The sequence below is a fragment of the Pungitius pungitius genome, chromosome 8 (assembly GCF_949316345.1).
Source record: "Pungitius pungitius chromosome 8, fPunPun2.1, whole genome shotgun sequence".
NCBI classification, from domain to species: Eukaryota; Metazoa; Chordata; class Actinopteri; order Perciformes; family Gasterosteidae; genus Pungitius; species Pungitius pungitius.
This window is the reverse complement of record NC_084907.1, coordinates 22217897-22239755: the sequence shown is the minus strand read 5'-3', so window position 1 is coordinate 22239755 and position 21859 is coordinate 22217897. Positions and strand designations below refer to the sequence as shown.

Genomic DNA, 21859 nt, shown 5'->3' with positions numbered 1-21859 from the left:
TGAGAAAGATGTGAAGAAAGCAGGAGGTTGTGTCCACACTGGCCAACTATAACATCTTCAAAATGCTGATACCCTTAAATAGAGCAGCATCAAAATGTGAAGCTCTGCTGGTGTCCAAATGACCTCTGTATTGGTTTTCTGAGGACATTTCCGTCTTTACATGTTTGTCCCTTTGTCCCCCCCCCCCCCCCCCCCCGTCCTGCGGCTCCCGAGTTATGCAATAACTGTGGTACGGTCAAACACGACATGATACCATACGCGATTCACTGTGTGTTGCCTCACCAGAGAAGAGCGGCATGAATCATATTCACCACGGAAAGGTCATTGTTTTGCTCAGCTACCTTCAGCCGGAGCTGCCCGGGGTGTCGAGTCTCAGAGAGACATGTCAGAAATGACGTTGAAGCGAAGGCACGAAGGGTGCAGACCATCTATCTGTCCCCGAGACACGGTGGGTGCAGAGGACACTCGGTCACGTGCAGGCACATTGCAGAGAAATGATCAAACAAAGTAAGGCTTTGAGTCTTTGTGCGCTAGCTGCATCCTGCTGCTCACTCCTGCCTCCTGGTGGTAGCAGGAGCTCCATCCTTCCATTGTTCTGCCCTCTCTATTCATAATGAGCTGCTGCTTTTAACCAAGCCTCACTAATAAGATGGACTCATGCTATTAAGGCTTTGCAGCATAGCACTGTGCTAACCCAGAGCACGTCGGTACTGTGTGGAGACCACAAGCATCTAACTCGCTGTTTTTATCTTGATGTGCGTCAGTGTCAACTGAGAATGCGCTCAATGAACATATTACACACTCACTAGGCCAAACATCAGCTTTTCTGTATTACCAAATTTCAGTGCCTTCAGTTACACCCCTTTTGAATGTTTACATGGGTAAAAACCGGCTTACTTCGACAGACGGGTGAAATAATTTGATCCTTGCTTTACACATCAGGCCACTAAGCACCTCAGGTTTCATACGAGTTCTCGGTCCAGCCCTGAGGCTGCAGAGCAGAGCGGTGTGAAATGACAATCTCCACTTACAGCTTTACCTGCTTCCTGCTTCAGAGGACAGAGCTCAGCATGTTGGTCTCTCGTGCTCCTATTGTGACTACAGCGTGAGTTCTGTACAACAACTAAGGCCAAATAGTATTTTATTGTTCAACCTCTGCTGAAAAAGGGAAAGATTGCAGTATCGGGCCTCCGGTTTAATTCTGCGGTGTCAACATTAAAAGAGGTACCACAGTCCTGGAGGATCAGCAAAAACATACGCTGTACAGAAGCATCCAGATAAGCTCTTAGGAGGCATTATACACTTCAAAAAGGTATGCTTTGTGCCGACTTTAAAAGGAAGTGACTGAATGATGAGTAACATGTCGTCTCCTCTCTAATTAAAAGGTATTTTTCGTGGTGCATGTTTGCCTTGTCAATGATGCTGCTCAGTCCTGGGCCCTTGGAACAAAAGGACACCAAATGTACCATTGTGGTTCATTATTAGATGGTGCATCCACAACTCTAATCTTGTGGGAGGAGGAGACATGTACAACATCCATTAGAATAGACTGACAGCTGACAGCATAAGGAGTGCGTGATGAGAAACGTATGAAACTATTTCATGCTCACACTTACAGATCTGCTTTGAATAGACAAAGGCTGAGAGGAGATTCAGCGTTTAGCCTCCAAGCAAGCGTCGTTATTTAGTTGATGCTGGACCTTTTCTTCAGCTCGACACACTTCAATCCAATAGAAACTCATGAGAAATTGCAATTCTGAAGATATGATGGGAAATTCTGGCAAGTTAGGTTCCTTAATGGCTGCATTGCAAATGAAGAAGAAGACGTGAGGTTTGGAGGTCACGCATGAAGCCAACAGCACCTGTCAACACTTTAATAGATAAACGATTTTGCTGCTATATTTGTAATCACATTAGCAAGATGCTCAGATGTGTTCTCACTGCTTTGAGTCCAACCAGCCTCTCTGCGTATTTCTACTTTTCTTGTCCTTTTCTTCTTATGCAAGTGTGATTATTATTATTAGGCCAATCCCACTCCTGAAACTAGCCCTGACAACACACCGTACATTATACTGTATCAGGTACTGTATTGTCCCAGATGGCCCACTTTCTCCTGATGCACCACCGCTGTGTAAACAAACACCCTGAGGTCACCTTCCAGGAGGTCAAACCGGGAAGCAGCACATCGCACGCGTCTAAAGTAGAGCAGACACCGTTTTAACTCAAGCTGCAGCGTTTGGACTGAGAAGCTACAGCGAGCCTCCTCTAACATTCGCTCCTGTTCTCAGAAAAGATGCAAAATCAAGAAGCTTTCAGGAACATCGAAGTGTCTGAAGACACGCTCCATGCTTTTCATGAATCATTGAGCAATTACAGCTTCATTCTGCTCATGGAAGGAGGACCACATTCTGGTGTGTTTGTCTCGCTTTTGGGAAGAGCGTTCGTACTCAGCTGTGGAACAATGCTTACAACACTACATCACCCATAATTCATCACACAGACATAAATGCACAAGGTGCACAGAGTGGTGCAATGAAGATACGTTCTAAAAATAGAAAGCTGAATAAAACCTTTGTAGAGGGGAAACTATGACATGATAAAGCACCAATGAGAACAGTTGTCAAAGTGTTTCTCCGTAAGATACAATGTGGAAAAATCCATCCAACACAATGCAGAGCAATACAAGTCTGTTTCTGGCTTTAAGCACTGAACTGAATGTGTGATAGTGGTGTTTACTACTCACCAGGTCGTGGTTGGTGGAGTTGGAATCATCTGCAGGGAAGGGTACATAGACAGCTAAGGCCATACAGTTGGCAAAGATCGCAATTAATATAAAGATATCAAATGGCCTGAGGAAAACAGTTAAGGAAAATACGGAAGAAAACAATGTAAGCAAAATATGAAAATAAAATGCATAGGAAACACTTGATCTGATCGGGGAATTTGAATTTACTAAAGGTACAAAAGTATTCACAAACCTTCTTAACCTATGTAAGCGTAGATCATTTTCACTTGTGAATGTGTCATTGTTTAAAATGGGTTATTTTAAACTATTAATCATCTTTTGAAGGTTAAAACATGATGAAAAATACACTTAACAGTTTTCCATTGACAAACTATAGTATTTGTTATAATGAAATGTTTTATATTCATATACATGTATTTTTTTAACTTTTTTTTCAAAATATTTTTCGAACATTTTTTGACTTTCTTCCATAAAACCTTTCAACCAAATTTTTCAAATTATACTAAAAAATTTCAATTTTTTTTCTCAAAATGTTTTTTGAGCTTAATATTTTTTTTTCTGGCGAGACATTTTTTGACCTAATACATTTTTACTCTTTTTTTTTGGTAAAACGTTCAACCTAAAAAACACTTTTGGACATTTAATATATTTTGACTTTTTTCCAAAAAATGTAAACTATTACATTTCTATTTTTCCTCACCCAGACCCAGGCATCCAATCTACACCGCTTTACTTTCATCAATTACTTTTCCAATGAATTCATAATCAAAATACGTCCCAAGACACCATTCTGACCTCACCGCTGCGCTCTGTGAACAGATCATGATCTTTGTTCTAATCCCGCCGATGAGCCCCCGGCTCTAAACACCACGGTGAAGGATACTTCCACTCCACCAGGCTGATGCAGGCCCTGCGTATCGGGTTGTTGAGTTTGAGGCAGAACAGAGCCCTTGGCGGCCTGCTGTTGGCATTGCTGCCCTGTTTCTTGCTCTTGGCATACTGCTGCCTCTTCTTCTGGGCCAACGCACCGACCGGGATGGTACTGGACACTGGGGCAGGCAGGGCAGGAGGTGCGGGTGGTGCCGCTGCTGCAGGGGCCGCGGCAGGGGCTGGGGCCGGGGCAGCGGTTGAGGCGGGAGGGGCCTCCGGGGCGGCGGGGGCGGGGTCTGGGGCAGGCCCGTTGGCGCTCATGGTGCGGGCGTGGCTCTGTGAGGAGCATCCAGCAGCATGGATCTGCCAGCGTAGACTGAGTGGCTGGAGAAGGGCAGAATAGTGTGACCGATGAGCTGGCACGTCACCAGGGGCAGCGACGCTGGTGCTGCTGGCATAATGTGCCTCTGAGAAGGAGAAGAGGGTGAGATGAGATCATGGCATCGCTACATCGGACCCTTTTCATTGCATCAAGTGGTACAGCGCTAGAGCTGCTTAAGTCGTTGTTAAATCAAGAGTGGCGGTTCGATCCCTTTGTAATTGTCCGTGTGTTATTGGGCAACAATTGACCCCAAATTGCTCACGTGTCGAGGCAATGTACATTAGCCTGATGGGCAGGTGGCACCTTGCATGGCAGCGCCTGCCATTCGTGTGTGAATCGGTGATTGAAGGCATTCTGAGTGGTCGGAGGCCTGGAAAAGGCCACATTCTGGCCCACAACTATTACCACTTCATTTCAGCTTGGACATAACTGACGAGTAAGTAAGCAAAAGTCAAAGATGACGGCTTCTTGAATTGCTCAATCAATAGAAGAAGCTATTTGTTGTGATCTAACCTGCTGCCTCAAACATTGAAAACGTCGAGATCTGCAGCAGAATCCGAGGATCATCTAAACTACAAATGGGGCACGCTGGCCTGCTTATCGTGTTGCATGCTAGATTTTACCATTTCAGGAAACTGAACATATCTTAAAAGGAAAAACGACTGAACACAGATGACATGCAGATGACACACACACACACACACACACACACACACACACACACACACACGCACACACACACATCATTAAGCTGTCAATTCAGAGCTGCCACTCTCAGGCATCACTTGGTCCCATCAGTTGTGTGAGTCCTTGAACTTCCGGAACAGGTCACATTGCAGTGATGCTCCAAGACAAATTCACGAGAAATGGTGCTATCGGATATGAATGTGATGTTTGACTGCACATGTTGAGGAGAATTCTTTGTGCTCCGATGCTGCCTCCGTGCAGCCTTGGCTCGATGTGGAGGAAATGCGTCCAAAAAGCGCTTATTTTACAATATTCATTCCGCTGCTGCATCGACAACGTCCGCCGTGCAGCCGAGATGGAAACGAACTGTCATTTTGGTTTTTTTTATTTTTGCATGAGCGACTCGTGACAATTTATTCACCATCAATCGTCCTCGTATTTCTCCTTGGAAACCGGTTAAAAACCCCCCCGAAAATGATGCGAAATGACGGACGTACTTGACCCGCATCCATCAGCACTCTCAGCCGGCACCGTTATTACACCTCAATCAGGGGGGGCTTTTACACTCAGGGCTAATAGTGGACGGTCCACATGCTCTGTGATCCAAAGATGTTCTCTGATATAACGTGTCCGACACGAGGCATCCCCCCCCCCCCCTTTGAGTCCGCCAAATACCACCGCGTCGAGAGGGAAAGAGGCCGTTTGATAATAACCGGCGTCCTCCGACCACCGCGAGAAAGCGTCGCCTTTGACGGCACGCGGGGGGGGGGGGAGGGGGGGGCTATGAGCTAAGAGGCTAACTGGAGTTAGCAGCGCGCCGTACCTTTCCCGAAGACTTTATGACTCCGCCGCGGTGCTCTCCGCTCGGAAACACGCGTCCAGGGCTTCGCGGGGCGGGGATCGCGGGTCCGGTTTAATGTGCATCAGCTCTGGCTGCAGGAGGAGTTCATTAAGAGACAGGAGAGTGCGCACCACACCACGGAGCATCCCCATCCGCTGCCTACTTATCGTCACGCGTGAACAGTGGAACAAGTCTGTATCAGAAAACGATGTTCTCCTCCTCCTCCTCCTCTTCCTCTTCTTCCTCCTCCTCTTCCTCCTCCTCCTTCTGCTGCTGCTGCTGCTGCACAAGACTGCTCACATCAAACCGGTGCTATTGGTATGCGCAATACAGCGCTCTGCAATACAGGGAGACAACTTCAAACAGGGCATTACATTCAGCATCCATGAAGGTCATTAAGACATCATGCAGTCTCAAAAACGGAATGGGGACACTTTTGAATAATGCACCCTCCATGTTGTGTTACAGCAAATCCATGGAATACAATCCATCATGAGTTACAAGGAACTAATTGTGTTTTGCCGAGTTATAAAAATACCCAAAGCTCTTTTCTTTCCCATTTCTGTTTGGGTACAATGCTGTAACTATATCAATGGTTTCCCCCTTTTCTGATTAGCCATTGATGCAGTTGCAATAATACACGTCAATGCATTACTTTGCCTAATATATGGTCTTTTTGTCCGGTTCTAAGAACAGATACAATATTTATTAATCGTTTGGTCAAGTCTTTTAGTTTTTGGTCTCCACATCTGTTTCTTTAGCTGCTAAATGCTCCCCTGCGTTCCCCATGGTTACGAACTCGCTCTGCTGTGAAGTGGTGACACCAAGAGCAAAACCATGATCTGAAACTCACTATAAAGGAGCTGATTTTTCGTCACTGATGTCATTCATTATGGTGGCATAACCAACAACACTGTTAACATTATTATACCATAAATAAGCTGATTAATAAATTACAAATACAAACTGCATACCACGGCACTTGTACATCTGTCATGACCACGATAATCCTCCCCTCATAAAAAACTAATGACTAAAGGATAGCTCTGACCCTCAGGAGACCCGTTCATGACAGAATGTCACTCGTTATGTTGGTCAGTCTTTCCCAACCTATAAGAAGACAACAGGACCGACTTTGCCGTGTGATTCAAAAGCATTTAAGGGAACGTGTTTCCATCTCCACATGCCGTTAATGTCGGTGAAACCGTACATGGTGAAAACAGAATTGATAACAGGTCCGAACGGGTCGGATCAGCTCGCTCAAACACCAGTGACCACAGCTCAGCGCTCTGCACGCTCCGGTACCGCAGACTGTGCTGGGAAGATACCTGCCTGGAGCTGCCCCCCCCCCGGCCTCTGCTTCACCTGCGTGTCAACAAAGAGCAGAAAACAGTCTCACCTGGGGGGCCGGTCGGTGCTGAACAGCAGCCGTTTCCTGGGCCGAGGAGGACGGGACGAGCCTCATCGTGTCGTCTTACCTGGACCTCGCAGGATAATGGTTTCTTCTATCGTCTTCAATTATTCACCTGTAGATGAGGTGGTGTGTGTGTGTGTGTGTGTGTGTGTGTGTGCGTGTGTGTGCGTGTGTGTGTGTGTGTGTGTGTGCGTGTGTGTGTGTGTGTGTGTGTGTGTGTGTGTGTGTGCGTGTGTGTGCGTGTGTGTGTGTGTGTTTCTATTTTGCCGGTAATTATGTGGCAGAAAATGTTTTGATCACATTCATTATTAAATATGAATTGGCACCTGTTTAACTCAAATAAGGAAAATAAGGGACACACAGAGGAAATAAACAGAGCACTCGTCATAATTATCCCTCTCGACAATGCAAACTGAAAGACAAAATGCAGAATATCTTAATACGTAAACTAATATATTTAGTTTGTTCAAATTCAAAACCTCACAAACTTCATATGTATTTCGGTTATTGGCTTTGTCATGATGGGCCAATTGTTTATGTGGACAGCTACGTATTAAAGCTCAGTGCCTGTAGAATTAATAGAATACCATCATTTATCCAACAAATGGAGCCATCAGTTGTGTTTACGTGTCGAACCGCCAAATGTTGCTCAATGGCATGCAAATAAAAATGAGCAGTGTTGATCTGCATCAAACACACCTTTAGGTATGACATCATTTATGGAAATAAGGTGAGTTGATTTATTCCCCTCAGCTGCTGGTTCAGTGACTTTTGAGTCTCAGCCTTCACGTTGAAATGTTGTTAGCGTGGGTAGCATGGTATTCACCATTAGAGGTTCTTTACTGTGTGCTTGGTGCTGGAACTGAGTTTAAAAATGGTGAGAATGGTTAGAATGATCTTTGAATGAAGCTTCTTCCGTGTGCGGGTGTGAAGAAATCTTCAAACCACTCTCATTTCTTTACAGTAAGCGTTTAAGACGCTGGAGCCAGTCGGAACATTTGAACTGGTTTTGCACCCAAAGCTCAAGAAATAACATGTGATATCCAATGTTTTAATCCAGTCACACTGCAGAAAGTCACTGTGATGGACGTCCAGCCTCCACATCCTGCACATTGGTGATGGTTATCACTTATTCACATTTCACACATTGAAGCAGATGAGCAGTAATTAGTTGCTTTTTCCAACTCTTGAGAAATGTTCTTTTCTTGCCTCTGTCCTCCTGTTGTTATTGACCTGGTTTCCTCTCCATCAATGAGTTGATTTCCCTCTGAAGGATGTACAGTAATGTGAGGGAGAATGGTGGAAATAAGTTTTTGTTCATTCACCTGTTATAGATTGTGTGATATAGATATAGATTGTGTGAAAAACAAATATCTCATCAAACACACAGGTCTGTAGCCTATTTTTGGAAGGAGGCATTGCATTTTATTTCCACTGAAGTACTGATAGAAACGGAGGGAGCAGCGGTCCGGAAGGACCACGGATGCCATTTGGCCCCACGCAGCCGTCTGCCCCCACCTACAGTTTGATCTGCTCATATAATCAAACTCACATTAAAAAATAACTTGAATCAATTATGGAGATTTACTTTGAACCGTAATCTTTAGAACAGGGGAGGTTTGAGGCTTTTCTGCTTTCATAGTAACAGATAAAGGAAGATTATAATATTAATTTCCCAGTGAATTATTTTAAGTATTTTCCGCATATTCATTTTCCTTCTGAAGATCCCTGGGAGGAAATCTTGTAATCTGTGCATAAGTACATCAGACAAAAGGCAACAAATCTGCACTCAGCAGGTGTTTTGCTCTTAGCTCTGCTAATGTAAATGTTGTGTTTGGCCAACCTTTAAAGAGAAGAGGTTTTGACGAGATAGAATGCAGGATTATAGTTTACACATAAAATTTTTTAGTTTAAGGTCCCTTTCTACATGCACTTTTACTTCATAAGCTGCAGAACCGCAGATATCTTTTCTGATTTAATCTTATTTACCATTTGTGTATCTTCACCTGCTGCATATCTGAAATCTTATGGTAAGGAAGATGCGGCATTGCACGGCACGTTTGAATATTAGCATGTGCCACTTGATGTCCGGGTTGACGGCATCAATGCATGTAAAACCTGGTTAGCAGGCACTCATGCAAAAGCACTGATGCGCCAATCAGTTTTTGCATGTTTATGAGAGAGCTGTGTGTGTGTGTGTGTGTGTGTGTGTGTAGGCAGTGTGTTGGTGGTGCTGCTTGAAGGAGAGCAGTAGTGATGGAGCCTGAAAGCCCTGCAGCGTAACTGTTCTCCCAGCGCATCGTCAACTTCGGCGCTGAGGCCACAGCACACGCTCACTTCACCCTCCTCCCTTCTCTCTCAATCCTTCTTTCTCCCTTTGTTTCTATTCATCCTCAGCCTCTGCTTATTTAAAGCCATTTTCAACCAGGCCACTTTGGTTTGACATCCTAACGTGTTCACCGATTCAACCTCGATGCCATGCCCCCCCCCCCTCTTTGTTTTTCCTTAGGCACAGACAGGAGTGACTGATCCCCACTGAATGCTCTGTTGATAATTCAATCGTTAATCCAATGCGCTTGTCTCATGCACTGTCAGGGGGGCGGGGCTTCTGGGTGACAGACAGCTAGAAGGGCAAGCCGTATGTCATCATGGTGACTGCCGAGCGATTTAAGGAAATGGAGTGATTAGAGCAGAGAGGAAGAGGCTCGAGCCTGAAGGAGCCACTGGCATTAAAGCAGAGTACCAAGATCCATGGATGTGCGCAAGGTTCTGTGCATTTGAGTGAGTAGGAATATTCCAGAGTTAATTTGTGTGTCAAAGTGTGCACATGTCAACCAGCCTGGGTGCGTGTACGTTGGCCTGTTCATGTGTATCGTGTTGGCCTCTGAAATCCCGTTAATCATTCCAGAAAAACCACCCTGAGCACATTTTACATTTTGGGTTTAAACAGCCACAGACGCATGTTCTGCTTTATGTTCACGCGCTGTTTCAAAAGTGGCTGCTTTGCTCCTCTTTTTCTGCCAGAGAGATTAAAAATAGAAACATTCATGCTCTCTAAATGTACTTTCCCTCCAGGAAGTGTGCACTTGTTGGTGTCTGACATTGGTCACGCACTGTCACGTGACCATCTCATCCCACGCTGCCATTGGCTGGCACCTGTGGGGCTCTGTGAAGAAAAGCTTTTCTGACAGCAGCCAGGTGCCCAAAGGAGTTGCTGGAGACTGGGAGAAGGACAATGTCGGTGGGAGCAGGAGAGCAGTGGGGGCTCTGGAGATGGCATCACCATAGAGGTTCTGGGATGTTCTGGGATGTGACCTCACAGCCACTGCGACTGGCAAGAATCCACAGAGACGATCACGCGTCTGAATAGGTGAAGGGGAGAATGAAAGAGGAGAAGAAGATGACACTCGCAGCACGTGCAGCAACCACACAAACACACAGACGATCTCCATATATTTACATTTAAACACATCTGCTATTTATGTTCGACCCTCTGAATGTATTCAGTATTCAATGATGTACAACATAATCAATTATTCAAAAGCTAATTTCCGCTTGATAAGTTAATTCTCTGCTTCTTCTTCTTCAGTTATTGGCTAATGAAGTGCGTGTGATGTTCTGCAAACCAGCATAGAAGCCATCGTCCTACATTTCCGAGGAGAGGGCGTCCTCTGCTGTTTAATGTTAGGAACACAACGACCTGCAAAAAGAGGCCGTTCAAAATGGAGTCACGAAACAGGCCTAATTCCACAAATTCCACAGCTTGAATATGACAAAAAAAGATTTTTAAAAAGATGCACATTACTACATGTTTTTTATTTTATTTGATAAGGGAGCTCCTTGATGAACAGTGTAAAAGATAACATCTATTCTTTGAAATCGATCTTAAAGTGGAATAACTAGGACACTCTCTTGTTCCATATCTGCTCCTCTTCACTTCATCGGTCTACATGTGCTGCCCATGTGGCACATATATTGGTTCTGTTGTTGTTGCCACCGTCAGCACTCTGCAAATTATTCATTAAAACAAGAATAATATAATGTCTTGAAAAATGAACATATATGTGAGTGTCAAACTGTACAAGGTATTCGATGCTTTTCTCTGCTATAACCATGTATCACTGTACACAGTGCACTATGAGGAAAGGTAAGGACAGTGTGGACTGTGTGTCTTTAATCTCACTTATCATCAGGGTGGAAAAAGCCAAGATCGAAAGCTGCTTTAAAAGATGCTTTTTACGAGCATTCAAACTCTCATCTGAACAGCATGAGCCGGTCTTGGGATTTGTGTTAAGTTGATGAGGTGTTTTTTCTCCTCTGGTTTCTGTTGTTTCATCGTTTTTTTGTTAAATATGAATGTGTTCTTTTTGGTGGGTGGTGATTTGACACCAGGAAAAAGAGTATTGAAAGATTAACAGGACATTTCTGATTGTCTCTCACATTCTGTCTTTTGTTCTCTTTCCATATTTTCAATTCAATTTGGCCGTTCTTGCAAAGCAAATGAGCGTAAACCTGGTCTTCAGCAATCAGACTGGTGTTTTTGGATGTGAATAAATAACTACGAACACGCAACCAGCCGCCCTTTGGCTACACCCCGTTGTATCCTTGAGCACCAGGGGACGGAGCCAATGGGGATGGAGCCAATGGGGATGGAGCCAATGGGGATGGAGCCAATGGCAGCTGACGTTGGGCGAGAGGCGGGGCCCCCCCCCCCCCGGACGGGTCACCTTCTGATCACAAGGCTGACACAAAGCGACAGGCAACCATTCACGCTCACATTCACACACCTACCATCAAGGTCTGAATGATCAGTTCCGACAGGAGCCAATGCCAAAGTAAATTAGGGTAAGACGCTTCAAATGTCCCCCCCCCCCCACTGCTCGAAATGATCCAGCCTCTCCTTTGGGACACACTAATGTACACCCGCCCAAGAAACACCTCGAACCATCACAGTCACACAGCAGCCAATGAAACGCAGGCATGGATTTTAGCAGCAACACCCACCCTACGTCACTGGCTCGCCCCTCCTCTCCTCCTCTCTTTTTGTGTGTGTGTGTGTGTGTGTGTGCGTGATGTGTCCTGGTGCATCTATGTGTCTGCCTGACAGGATAAATCCAGCTTCTCTTCCATTCCCTTCTCTCTTTCTCTCTAGCCCTCTCACACACACACACACACACACACACACACACAGGTGCTGCTGTCCGGCAACCCTCCCTCTCACAGAAACACATTCAAACGCACAATCACATCGCAGGATCATAGTTGGTCCACTTTTCTGGTGCTAAGGAACTTGACATTTTGCCTTCATGGAGGATTACCACAAACCTGACCAGCAGACAGTGCAGGCGCTGAGGAACATCGCCAACCGCCTCCGGATCAACTCCATCAAGGCCACGACCGCAGCAGGCAGCGGGTGAGTCGCCTCCAGCTGCTCCCAGACATGAACTTCAATGCTGCGCATGCATCGATAAACACAATGCAGGGCTAATATTTATGTTGCAGCATGCACACATTTCACACGAGCATTTACATCCGGTAAACTACATGCATGCATGCATGCATGCAGATGCACACACACACTTGGAAGGCCAAAGGAACAGCATGTCCTGCCTTTGTTCTCCCTTTAGTCCACTGGCAGAATCATTTCGACATGCATTCATTTTGATTTAGAAGTTAAGCTCTTAATCCATTATAATTAAATAATAAATATCTACCCTACACCATTTTATATTTATGACATATATAACACATACACAAAAATACATCACTATAGCAAAAAGTACATGTAAGGTAAAAAGGTATTTAGACATTTAAAGTAAATGATTGGGTTTTTTATTTTAAATACTGTTTTCAAAGTAAAGTAAAAATCAGTAGAATAGTGATGAATTGTCTAAAGTATAATACCAATGTTTATTTAAAGAATACGGAGGGTTTAGATATTTGAGCCCAAATCCCCATTCGACAGTTCTGCATTTGCTTTGTTCCCATCCTTGGTTGAATGGGAACAAAGAGAAACCTCCCCTTGAATAAAGCTCAAATATTCTGCTACTAATTAATGGCAGCTTTGAGATGCTAAATAATGCCTGCCTGTGTTTTATTTGTACATTATTGTACAAATACTCAAATAACTTTTTTTTGGGGAAAGGCCAATAACCTGCCATTATTGCACCGAAAATACTTAGAGTACAAGCTCTGGATGGAGCACTTGGTGATTAACTGTTGGTGGCCTAAATCGGAAAGCTCAAAGTAATTATTGTCCATAAAAGCAAACAGTATCACAATTGTATTGCCATTAAATCCAGTTCCCCATCTAATCTGTTGAGTGCATTTGAAAAAAAAGCTGTCCTCCACCCTCCTGAGTGCAAGTTTATGTACTTCTGTCTTTCTCTGTGGCACAGACACCCCACATCATGCTGCAGTGTGGCAGAAATCATGTCTGTGCTTTACTTCCACACCATGAAGTACCGCCCTGAAGACCCCAGGAACTTCAACAGTGACCGCTTCATCCTGTCCAAGGTGAGGGTCAAAATCCTCCCACAGAAAATACAACGTTTCCAGAGTAACATCTGGGATTAGTGATAGTGATTTTTTTATTTCATCCACAGGGCCACGCTGCTCCGGCCCTGTACTCCATGTGGGTGGAAACAGGTTTCCTGAAGGAGAACGAGCTGCTCAGTTTGTGCCAGGTGGACTCGGCCCTGGAGGGCCACCCCAACCCCGTGAGCTGTGACACTCTGCACCTCGTCAATCACGTCAGGCAGCAAAACACAGCGTTCCAGCTCACTTGTATCGTGTGTGTCTGTGTGTGTGTGTGTGTGTGTTTTTTTTTTTCAGAAGCAGCAAATTGTGGACGTAGCCACTGGCTCCTTGGGGCAGGGTCTTGGTGTGGCCTGTGGAATGGCTTACACTGGGAAATACTTTGACAAGTCCAGGTAAGCCTCCCGAGGATGGACACGTGCAAATGACGTGGAATTCGTTACATTTTTCTTGTTTATTTGTAGTTTAGATTTTCTGCATGCGTTTAAAATCCTAAAGGCACACTCGGATGGATGCAGTTTGGATTTTACAGAATATTTTTAGGCTCATCTTCATGTAAACCGTAGGGCCCTATTGTGTGTTGAGTGATTGGGATTTTCCAGATTCTGCAGCTACATGCTCTGCTCACAATTCTTCTGCTCTAATAATCACAGGCCCAGCGGTCACATCTCACTCACTTTAACTCCCCATGCTGATTTCATCTCACATTCTAATTCAGGCATTGTGCTTTCAACTATACAGTTTCTTTTTGTATTTTTCTTATTTATTATCAATAGTCATATAATTCTTCTACATTATTCTTCCTTTTAATAGTAGGAAAAAGTACAGTCATTTTTGACCCTTATAATGTCTACGTTAATGATTAAAGCCAGAAAAAGATTTATGACGTACGTATAAAACAAGATAATGATTTGTCCCACTTAAAGACTTTGGACATTGGGAGGGAGACATGCTTCAGGGCGGGTGTGAAACTTGGCACTCACACTGCTTTTTTCATGTCACAGCTGATTACCGTCTCAGCAAATACTTGAAGGGTATGTGGTCTGACAGGAGCATTGACAGAACACGTTGTTGTGAGATTTGCACCCTACCTTTACCTGATGCACACACACGTTTACACAAATGATCTTTCCCACATCAGTTACCGTGTGTACTGCCTGCTTGGGGATGGCGAGATGTCAGAGGGTGCAGTCTGGGAGGCCATGTCCTTCGCCTCCTACTACCAGCTTGACAACCTGGTGGCCATCATGGACATCAACCGTCTGGGCCAAAGTGACCCTGCACCCCTGCAGCACCATGTGGAGAAATATCAGAAGCGCTGTGAAGCTTTCGGGTAACAATGCATAACACCGAAAATCTACGTGGCAGAAGAGTCTGCTGAGGAAGATTATCTAGAAACAACACATGTCAAAACTCATGATTTCTAGCCAGTTAGTTGAGTGTATTGTGTGTCCATGCCACCTATAAATTATACACACACAAATGTGTCTTAATGTATAGCTTTGGTGTGTGTGTGCAGCTGGCAAGCCATCATTGTGGATGGACACAGTGTGGAGGAGCTTTGCAAGGCCCTGAGTCAACCACGCCATCAGCCCACCGCCATTATCGCTAAAACCATCAAGGGCAAAGGCATTCCAGGTAACGGGGTGCCACGGCCCTCTCCTCACCTGCAGACCAACTGCTCTCACTGCACTGCGTGTTTGACTAACCCTGTTTGGTGGGTGACCCTGTTTGGTTTCAGCTGCAGAGGACAAGCTCGGCTGGCATGCCAAAACTCTGCCCAAAGACATGGCAGAGATGGTTACCAAGGACCTGCAGAGCCGCATCATGAACAGCAGCAAGCACCTGTACCCTCCCGCTCCCGTCGAGGACTCCCCCCCAGTCAGCCTGAGGAACATCAGGATGCCGAGCGCCCCCACCTACAAGACTGGCGAAAAGGTTCTGTCTGTGGCTCTATGTCCGCACAATGTCTACAGAAACCACTTCTACAGATGAGCAGTCCAACTTATTGCTGATCTGTGTGCTGCATGGCGTCTCTGTCGTTACAGATGGCAACACGGAAGGCCTACGGGATGGCGTTGGCTAAATTGGGGCGCTACAATGAACGTGTTATCGCCCTCGATGGGGACACTAACAACCTCACCTACTCCGAGATCTTTAAGAATGAGCATCCCAACCGCTTCGTGGAGTGCTACATCGCTCAGCAGAACATGGTACGTTCCCCGGTCAATGGACACCATGAAGCTTATTTCTATTGATCAACAAAGACATACAGTTTATTATCTGTGAATGTTTGGTGGGTCTACGGCACTCTTAAAGCTGATCACAAAATAAAAGATGTGGACAGCTGTCCGTCTGATGATTGACAGCTGGGAAGATGACTCGTCCATCATGACAGCATCTCATCCTGTTACGGCCATCGTAGCTGCTGCTCACTGCCCCCCCGCCGTCCTCCTCTGTCAATATTTTATCAGAGTTTAGATTAATAATTTGGAGAGGGGCAATCTGACATGAATTCCTCGTGCTGTTATGACTCCAGCAGCACCCGACTCCAATGTAGGTCATGCGTGTGTATGACGATAAGGAGACATGACAAGTGTAGTCACAAATAAAATATTAATCAGCGCAGAGGGTGGGACCATCTGGCAGAAGGTCCGTGGCTAATGGGAATGTGGTGGAAACCAATGATCCAGAAGTACACATTCAACTTCTGACTGTATGAAACCTAAAACATATATATTAATTATGAATGGAATCCTTTTCTTTGTTTGGATGAAACATCTGTTAGTTTAAGGCCTTAAGAAGGTAATTCCATTTCTTTGATTGTGTCGATGAGAATTGATCCAACATAACAGTTTAATGGATGCTTGTTGCATGGAACGATGTTGAGATTTAGAAGCCGGACAGAGGAAATGATTCGCAGGAGGAGGTATGCACACAAAGTCCTCACAGATGGGAAGATAAGCTTCAGAGCTTTAGAAAAAACTCGACTCATTGACTTTCGACTTATCGGGATCTTTTGTTCAAAGGCGCTTCTGAATGAAGAGATTTGGACCTCTCTCTGATGTTTAGGTGATCAAGCATTATGACTGCTGGATGGTTATTGCTCTTTTAATGTTATATACGTACTACGAATAAACAAAACCCAAAATGTGTTCCTTTCAGGTGAGCGTTGCAGTGGGATGTGCCTCTCGTGAGAGGAACGTTGTGTTTGCTAGCACGCTGGCTTCCTTTTTCACCCGCGCCTACGACCAGCTCCGCATGGCGGCCATCTCGGACAGCAACATCAACCTGTGTGGCTCCCACTGCGGCCTGTCCACTGGTTAGTGACCAGCTGCCCATTGAGCCCACCACCACGTCCCCTCTCACACACCTGGATGTCCCTCACACTGAAGCCAGCCACTTTCAAACACCCCTTCTGTTCCACCCTTTTCAAAGTCTCCCTAAAGGGAAACATGTATGCAATACTTATCTGTGTGTGTGTGTGTGTGTGTGTGTGTGTGTGTGTGTGTGTGTGTGTGTGAGTGTGTGTGTGTGTGTGTGTGTGTGTGTGAGTGTGTGTGTGTGTGTGTGTGTGAGTGTGTGTGTGAGTGTGTGTGTGTGTGAGTGTGTGTGTGTGTGTGTGTGTGTGTGTGTCAGTGTGTGTGTGTGTGTGTGTGCGTGCCGTCTTTTTGTTCAACCCTTTCTCACTCTCCCTCTAATCCTGTGTTTTCCTTGCAGTATTCACCCCCCCCCCCCTTTGCCCTTACAGCTAGTTTTCAATCCTTCCCTTTTCTCCCTTCCTGTCCTGCCCTGGACGCTGTGGACAGAGCACCAGGTGTCCCTCTGTTAGTGCAGGTATTCTGCATGCAAAGTCTGGCTCTATGTCTGTGATTCCGCATGCATCAGCTCACCTGAGCGGCCAATGGCTTTTGGGACTTCACGAAGCGGTTGGAACGAATGAAATCGACTAAATGAATGTTTTACAGGAGAAGAAGGTCCCTCTCTGATGGGTCTAGAGGACGTGGCTATGTTCAGGGCACTTCCCACTGCCACCATTTTCTCCCCCTGTGACGGTGTGTCTACAGAGAAGGCTGTAGAACTGGCTGCTTCCACAAAGGTTTGTGAAACCTTCTCTACTTCTCTACTTTATCTGTGGCATGTTATTTTGTAGCAAAACAGCCCATTTGCTGTCAAAATATCCCAGTGGTGATTGTCTATTTTTCCTCCTCATAAAAGGGAGTTTGCTACATCCGAACCAGCCGCCAAGACTGCTCCATCATCTATAACAGCAGTGAGGACTTCCATGTCGGACAGGCTAAGGTGAGACAGGAACATAAGAACTCAGCCAGTCCTGTGAACACTGTAGCCTGAAGTAGGAGATGACACCTTTCTCCTCACCAGGTGGTGTACCAGAGCAAAGAGGACCAGGTGACCATTGTGGCAGCTGGAGTGACTCTGCATGAAGCCCTGGCTGCAGCTGAACACTTAAAGAAAGGTGCAGTGCAAGATTTATACCAAATCACTTTTGACATATCCAATACCATATGTGATAATTCACTGTTTGTGACTTTTTAAATTAATTACATTGAGATTAGCTGACATTTCCAAGGCTTGGTTCAACATAACTGTGAATGTAAAAAAACAATATCTATTCTTTATGGGAAATATTTCCTTGGATTTTGGTCTTTGTCAATGATTTTGCAACAGTGCTGGAACCAAAACTAAAACTATGGAAGCTAAATTATTGATATTAACTGCCACTGTAATATCTCAAACAACACATGCATTGTGTTGTTGTGTTGTATTAATCGCTGGTTCCAGCTTAAATCAAGCCTTTACAGGGACATCAATCACATGTTTCAGCCCAAAGCCCTTATCATTACCACGCTATGTGTCACCTTCCCTCAACTGAATGAACGGAATTTTCAGAGAGGATCGGCGTCAGGGTCATTGACCCCTTCACAATCAAACCGCTGGATGTCAAAACCATCACCGACCACACGCGCGCCACCAGGGGACGAATCCTCACCGTGGAAGACCACTACTACGAAGGTAGGTTATGGAAGCTGCTCCTGCTGCATGTTGTGTGACCACCACCGGCCTAACAGCAACAAGCCTCTCAGCATAATGCAGCGTGGGGGCCGCTGTCATTGGCCCAAATCCTCGGGTGTGTTGAGGTGGCATGTTCCCATTGGCTCAGCAACAGAGACGCGATGTGGTGGCATTTGCTTATTGGCTGAATAGACGCTGCCTGGCTGTTCTGTCCCCGCATTGCAGGCAAGGTATTGGTCTTGTGGGGCATTTTGTAAGTGCGAGAGCAAGAGGGGCAGAGTGCTGTCACATTTCCTTAACCGAGCACGTGCCCCCGGGGCTCCGTGTGACCCAGATAACGCAGACAGCCGGGCCCTATGTGCCTGTTAACAGCGGACGGACCTGACTACACAAAGGATTATCGGCCTCGGTCTGATGTTGGGAAGCTCTTTCATTTTACATCTGGACCGCGTAGATTTAAAGTGGTGTAGAACATGTTAAGATTGAGCTTTGTCCGTAATATGTTCTGGTCCCTCTCCATTTACCCCAGATGTGACATCATCACGCTCATATCCAGCCTAACTTTTGCGTTCCATTGAAGTCAAAAGCCTGTGAAAGAGCTGAACTATGGTTCCAACAGGTGGACTTGGGGAGGCCGTGTCCTCGGCGATGGTCAACGAGTCCGGCTTCAATCTGCATCGCCTGGCCGTGTCCCACGTCCCCCGCAGCGGCAAACCACACGAGCTGCTCAAGCTCTACGGCATCGACCGCGACTCCATCGCTCAGGCCGTCCGCAAGATGCTCAGCAGCTCCACCAACGCCAAGTAACTTCATCGCTGCCCCACCCACCTTTTGGATTACACCCCTGCAGATAAACAGTCATGTATGTTTTTGATTGACATGGAACATTCCCTCACTCTGAATGCCCCCCCCCTGCGTGTGTCATGAAGTAAAGTGATTTTGTGCTGTACACTAGTAGTCCCACATTGACCTCGCTTTCACGCTACACACAATGTCCTCATCCCTAAACTCACCGTCATGAACCAGTTCAGTCCTTTAAAATGGGGCCATAAAAAGCCCCCGTCGTTAGTGGATGTTCAACCTTTAAAACAAAACATGTTACATGTTCAACATTTGTACTGTGTGATGCTCTCATGTGTTTTTTAATGCTCGTTGATTAATTCAACTCAAAAGGGTTTTATATTGTTCTGATGTAGCTCTTGGGTGGGGCTTAGATTTAAAGTAGTTTATCATGACAATAGTGTCAGAAATAAGATAACTGAGTCGTTGTTTTTAGAAAGTAGAGGAGAAAAAAAATCAAACAAATGTAGGTAGGTCATGAACAGCAGTCGCTCCAAACATCTCAGATCATTTTAACCCTGTGGTCTCAAAGGTTGTTTCAGTTCTACTCAGCACTGTGTTTTTCTGTTATAATATTGATGTTCCCATCAATCTACACACGTCAATGTTGATTTATATTGCAGTACAACAGGCCCATACCAACAGTGTGACGATGCATGGTGTTGTCAATGATTTAATAAAAGGCCTTCGAAGTGCTGATGGAGCGTGTGGCTTGCTGTGACTGACCCTTTAACCCGAGACCAAACACTTTCTTTGTTACTTGAAATTTTGTATGTACTCTACGTTCATGTAATAAAGCCCTCTGCATTTGACTTTGCGCGATCACAATGTTTTTTCTTCTTCTTCTTGCCTAGAAAGGTTTTTCTGTGTGTGTAGTTTAAAGCAGTAGACATACACAAGAATCTGCAATTAAAGTTTTAATTGAAAGCTAGTCTAAATAAGTGATTCCAAACCATGATGAATGACATACATTAGTAGGCACAATACACCATACACAATTCTGCATCAACCTGAATGCATTGTTTACATCTGATCTGAAATCTTGTATCTTTGGAGACATGGTTGATTCAGCATCAGAATCTTTTTAACTTGTAGAAAAGCAGACATAAATTGTGTGGTTGTAAACGTCTTCTACCGACTGTGGTGCTTTCTCTTTCTCAGCTCCCTGTGCGAATAATCATGCAAATATCAAAACTTCAAAGGAATGTAAACACACAGAATTTGACGGTGGTCACAAGGCTGTCAGTCAGTAAGCCCACCTACCTGAGAGAGCTGTATTTCCGTTTTGCTCCTCTAAGAGCAAACACTGTGATTCCACATCCATACGACAGTGTGTACACTGGAATAAAGCACAACATGTGACCACGGAGGTACAACCTTCCAGAAGCTTACTGTAGAGTATGTGACTTTACCATGATAAGAGCTGAGGTGCAGGATGGCCACAAAAAGTGCAAAACAAAGTCCCCAGTAACAATCTAAAGAGAGTTACAAGATCATGTTTTAATGAAGAACAGGTTTGTTTCCATATTTACTCATGATTTATGTAATGATGGCAATTGCAAGCAATACTTTCATTCAAGAACTGTTAGATAAAGAATTTGCAAACACAAACCATAAGCGAACCAACTAGTGTGTGTACCTCTTCTGTCATAAGGAGCGCCTTTACACCTTCTAGTATGAGCTGGCAGATCTAACAGGAAACATGTCAAATTAACATTTGTGTTTCCATTGTTCAGCAGCAATACATATATGTTTAAGTAATCACAAAGTTTAGCTTATCTAAAGAAACATCTTCTGTTAAAAAGTAACTATTACGGTTCTAAAAAAAAAAAGTGAAGCTTACCAGAAAATATGCCCAAAATCTCGAACATTATGGAGAAACACACACCAAGAACTGATGGAACAATGAGTCCTGCAACAGGGGAATCATTTTTCTTAACACTATGTGCTCAAATTGTTCCCCATACGGGCAACAAATGAGCCAGAACCGGGTCAGACCGACTTCTCATCATGAACACAGATATGAATGCTTGGATTCTATTGGAAGGGTCAGAGTCCTGGCTACAAAAAGCAACAAACCACTCAAAAATACTGCAAATGCAACTTTAACTGACGTAATATTAGTCAAATAAAAATACTATAGAAATGTGTCCAAAAATGTTGTACAGTGGTACAACTTTTTCAGTCCTTTGAAAATAGATTCTATAAAAAGGAAAACAACACACCAAATGGCATTATCAGATGGCCTTGATTCTAGTGGTAAATGTTTAAGTTCTCTCAGACAAAGCCTGCCGAAGTCATTGTGAAATAACCATTGGAGCAAATCGTAGCAAATATGATAGAAAGAAAAAGAAATAAAAACAATATGCAGTGATTACGGTGAAATTAGTATCATTTCACTCAGACAAACCATGGCGAACTTCTGGTACAAAACCCATTAAGGTCCGGAAGCAAAAAAATCCTAAATGGGTTTTAGGCTGATGAAACGAAGCGATAGACCCGACTTAA

The 21859-nt window shown here is 44.7% G+C and overlaps 2 protein-coding genes and 1 long non-coding RNA gene across 10 annotated transcripts in view; 2 read left to right on the top strand and 1 right to left on the bottom strand.

Moving 5' to 3' along the window:
- cacna1da (calcium channel, voltage-dependent, L type, alpha 1D subunit, a) overlaps window positions 1-5799 on the bottom strand; it is a 45860-nt gene extending 40061 nt beyond the window's left edge. For all 8 annotated transcript variants that reach the window (XM_062564077.1, XM_037489714.2, XM_037489716.2 and 5 more), the window contains exons 1-3: window positions 5509-5799; window positions 3630-4083; window positions 2744-2849 (exon numbers count right to left, since the gene is read on the bottom strand). In XM_062564077.1, the coding sequence (XP_062420061.1) occupies window positions 2744-2849; window positions 3630-3937 (414 nt within the window). In that variant the 5' untranslated portion in view covers window positions 3938-4083; window positions 5509-5799. The remainder of the gene's footprint in view (window positions 1-2743; window positions 2850-3629; window positions 4084-5508) is intronic.
- Window positions 5800-9540: 3741 nt separating this feature from the next.
- On the top strand, window positions 9541-11068 carry LOC119230128 (uncharacterized). Its single transcript, XR_005121682.2, has 3 exons — window positions 9541-9721; window positions 10016-10310; window positions 10530-11068. It is a non-coding gene; the product is annotated as an uncharacterized LOC119230128 (long non-coding RNA).
- Window positions 11069-11985: 917 nt separating this feature from the next.
- Window positions 11986-20168, top strand: LOC119229700 (transketolase-like). The gene is made up of 14 exons (XM_037490349.2): window positions 11986-12353; window positions 13339-13456; window positions 13546-13659; window positions 13775-13872; window positions 14619-14810; window positions 14997-15115; window positions 15219-15415; window positions 15526-15690; window positions 16643-16799; window positions 17446-17576; window positions 17696-17779; window positions 17861-17954; window positions 18389-18511; window positions 19131-20168. Exons 1-14 carry the CDS (start codon window positions 12247-12249, stop codon window positions 19316-19318), a joined length of 1887 nt encoding a protein of 628 aa, XP_037346246.2. The 5' UTR covers window positions 11986-12246; the 3' UTR covers window positions 19319-20168.
- The last annotated feature ends 1691 nt before the right edge of the window (window positions 20169-21859 follow it).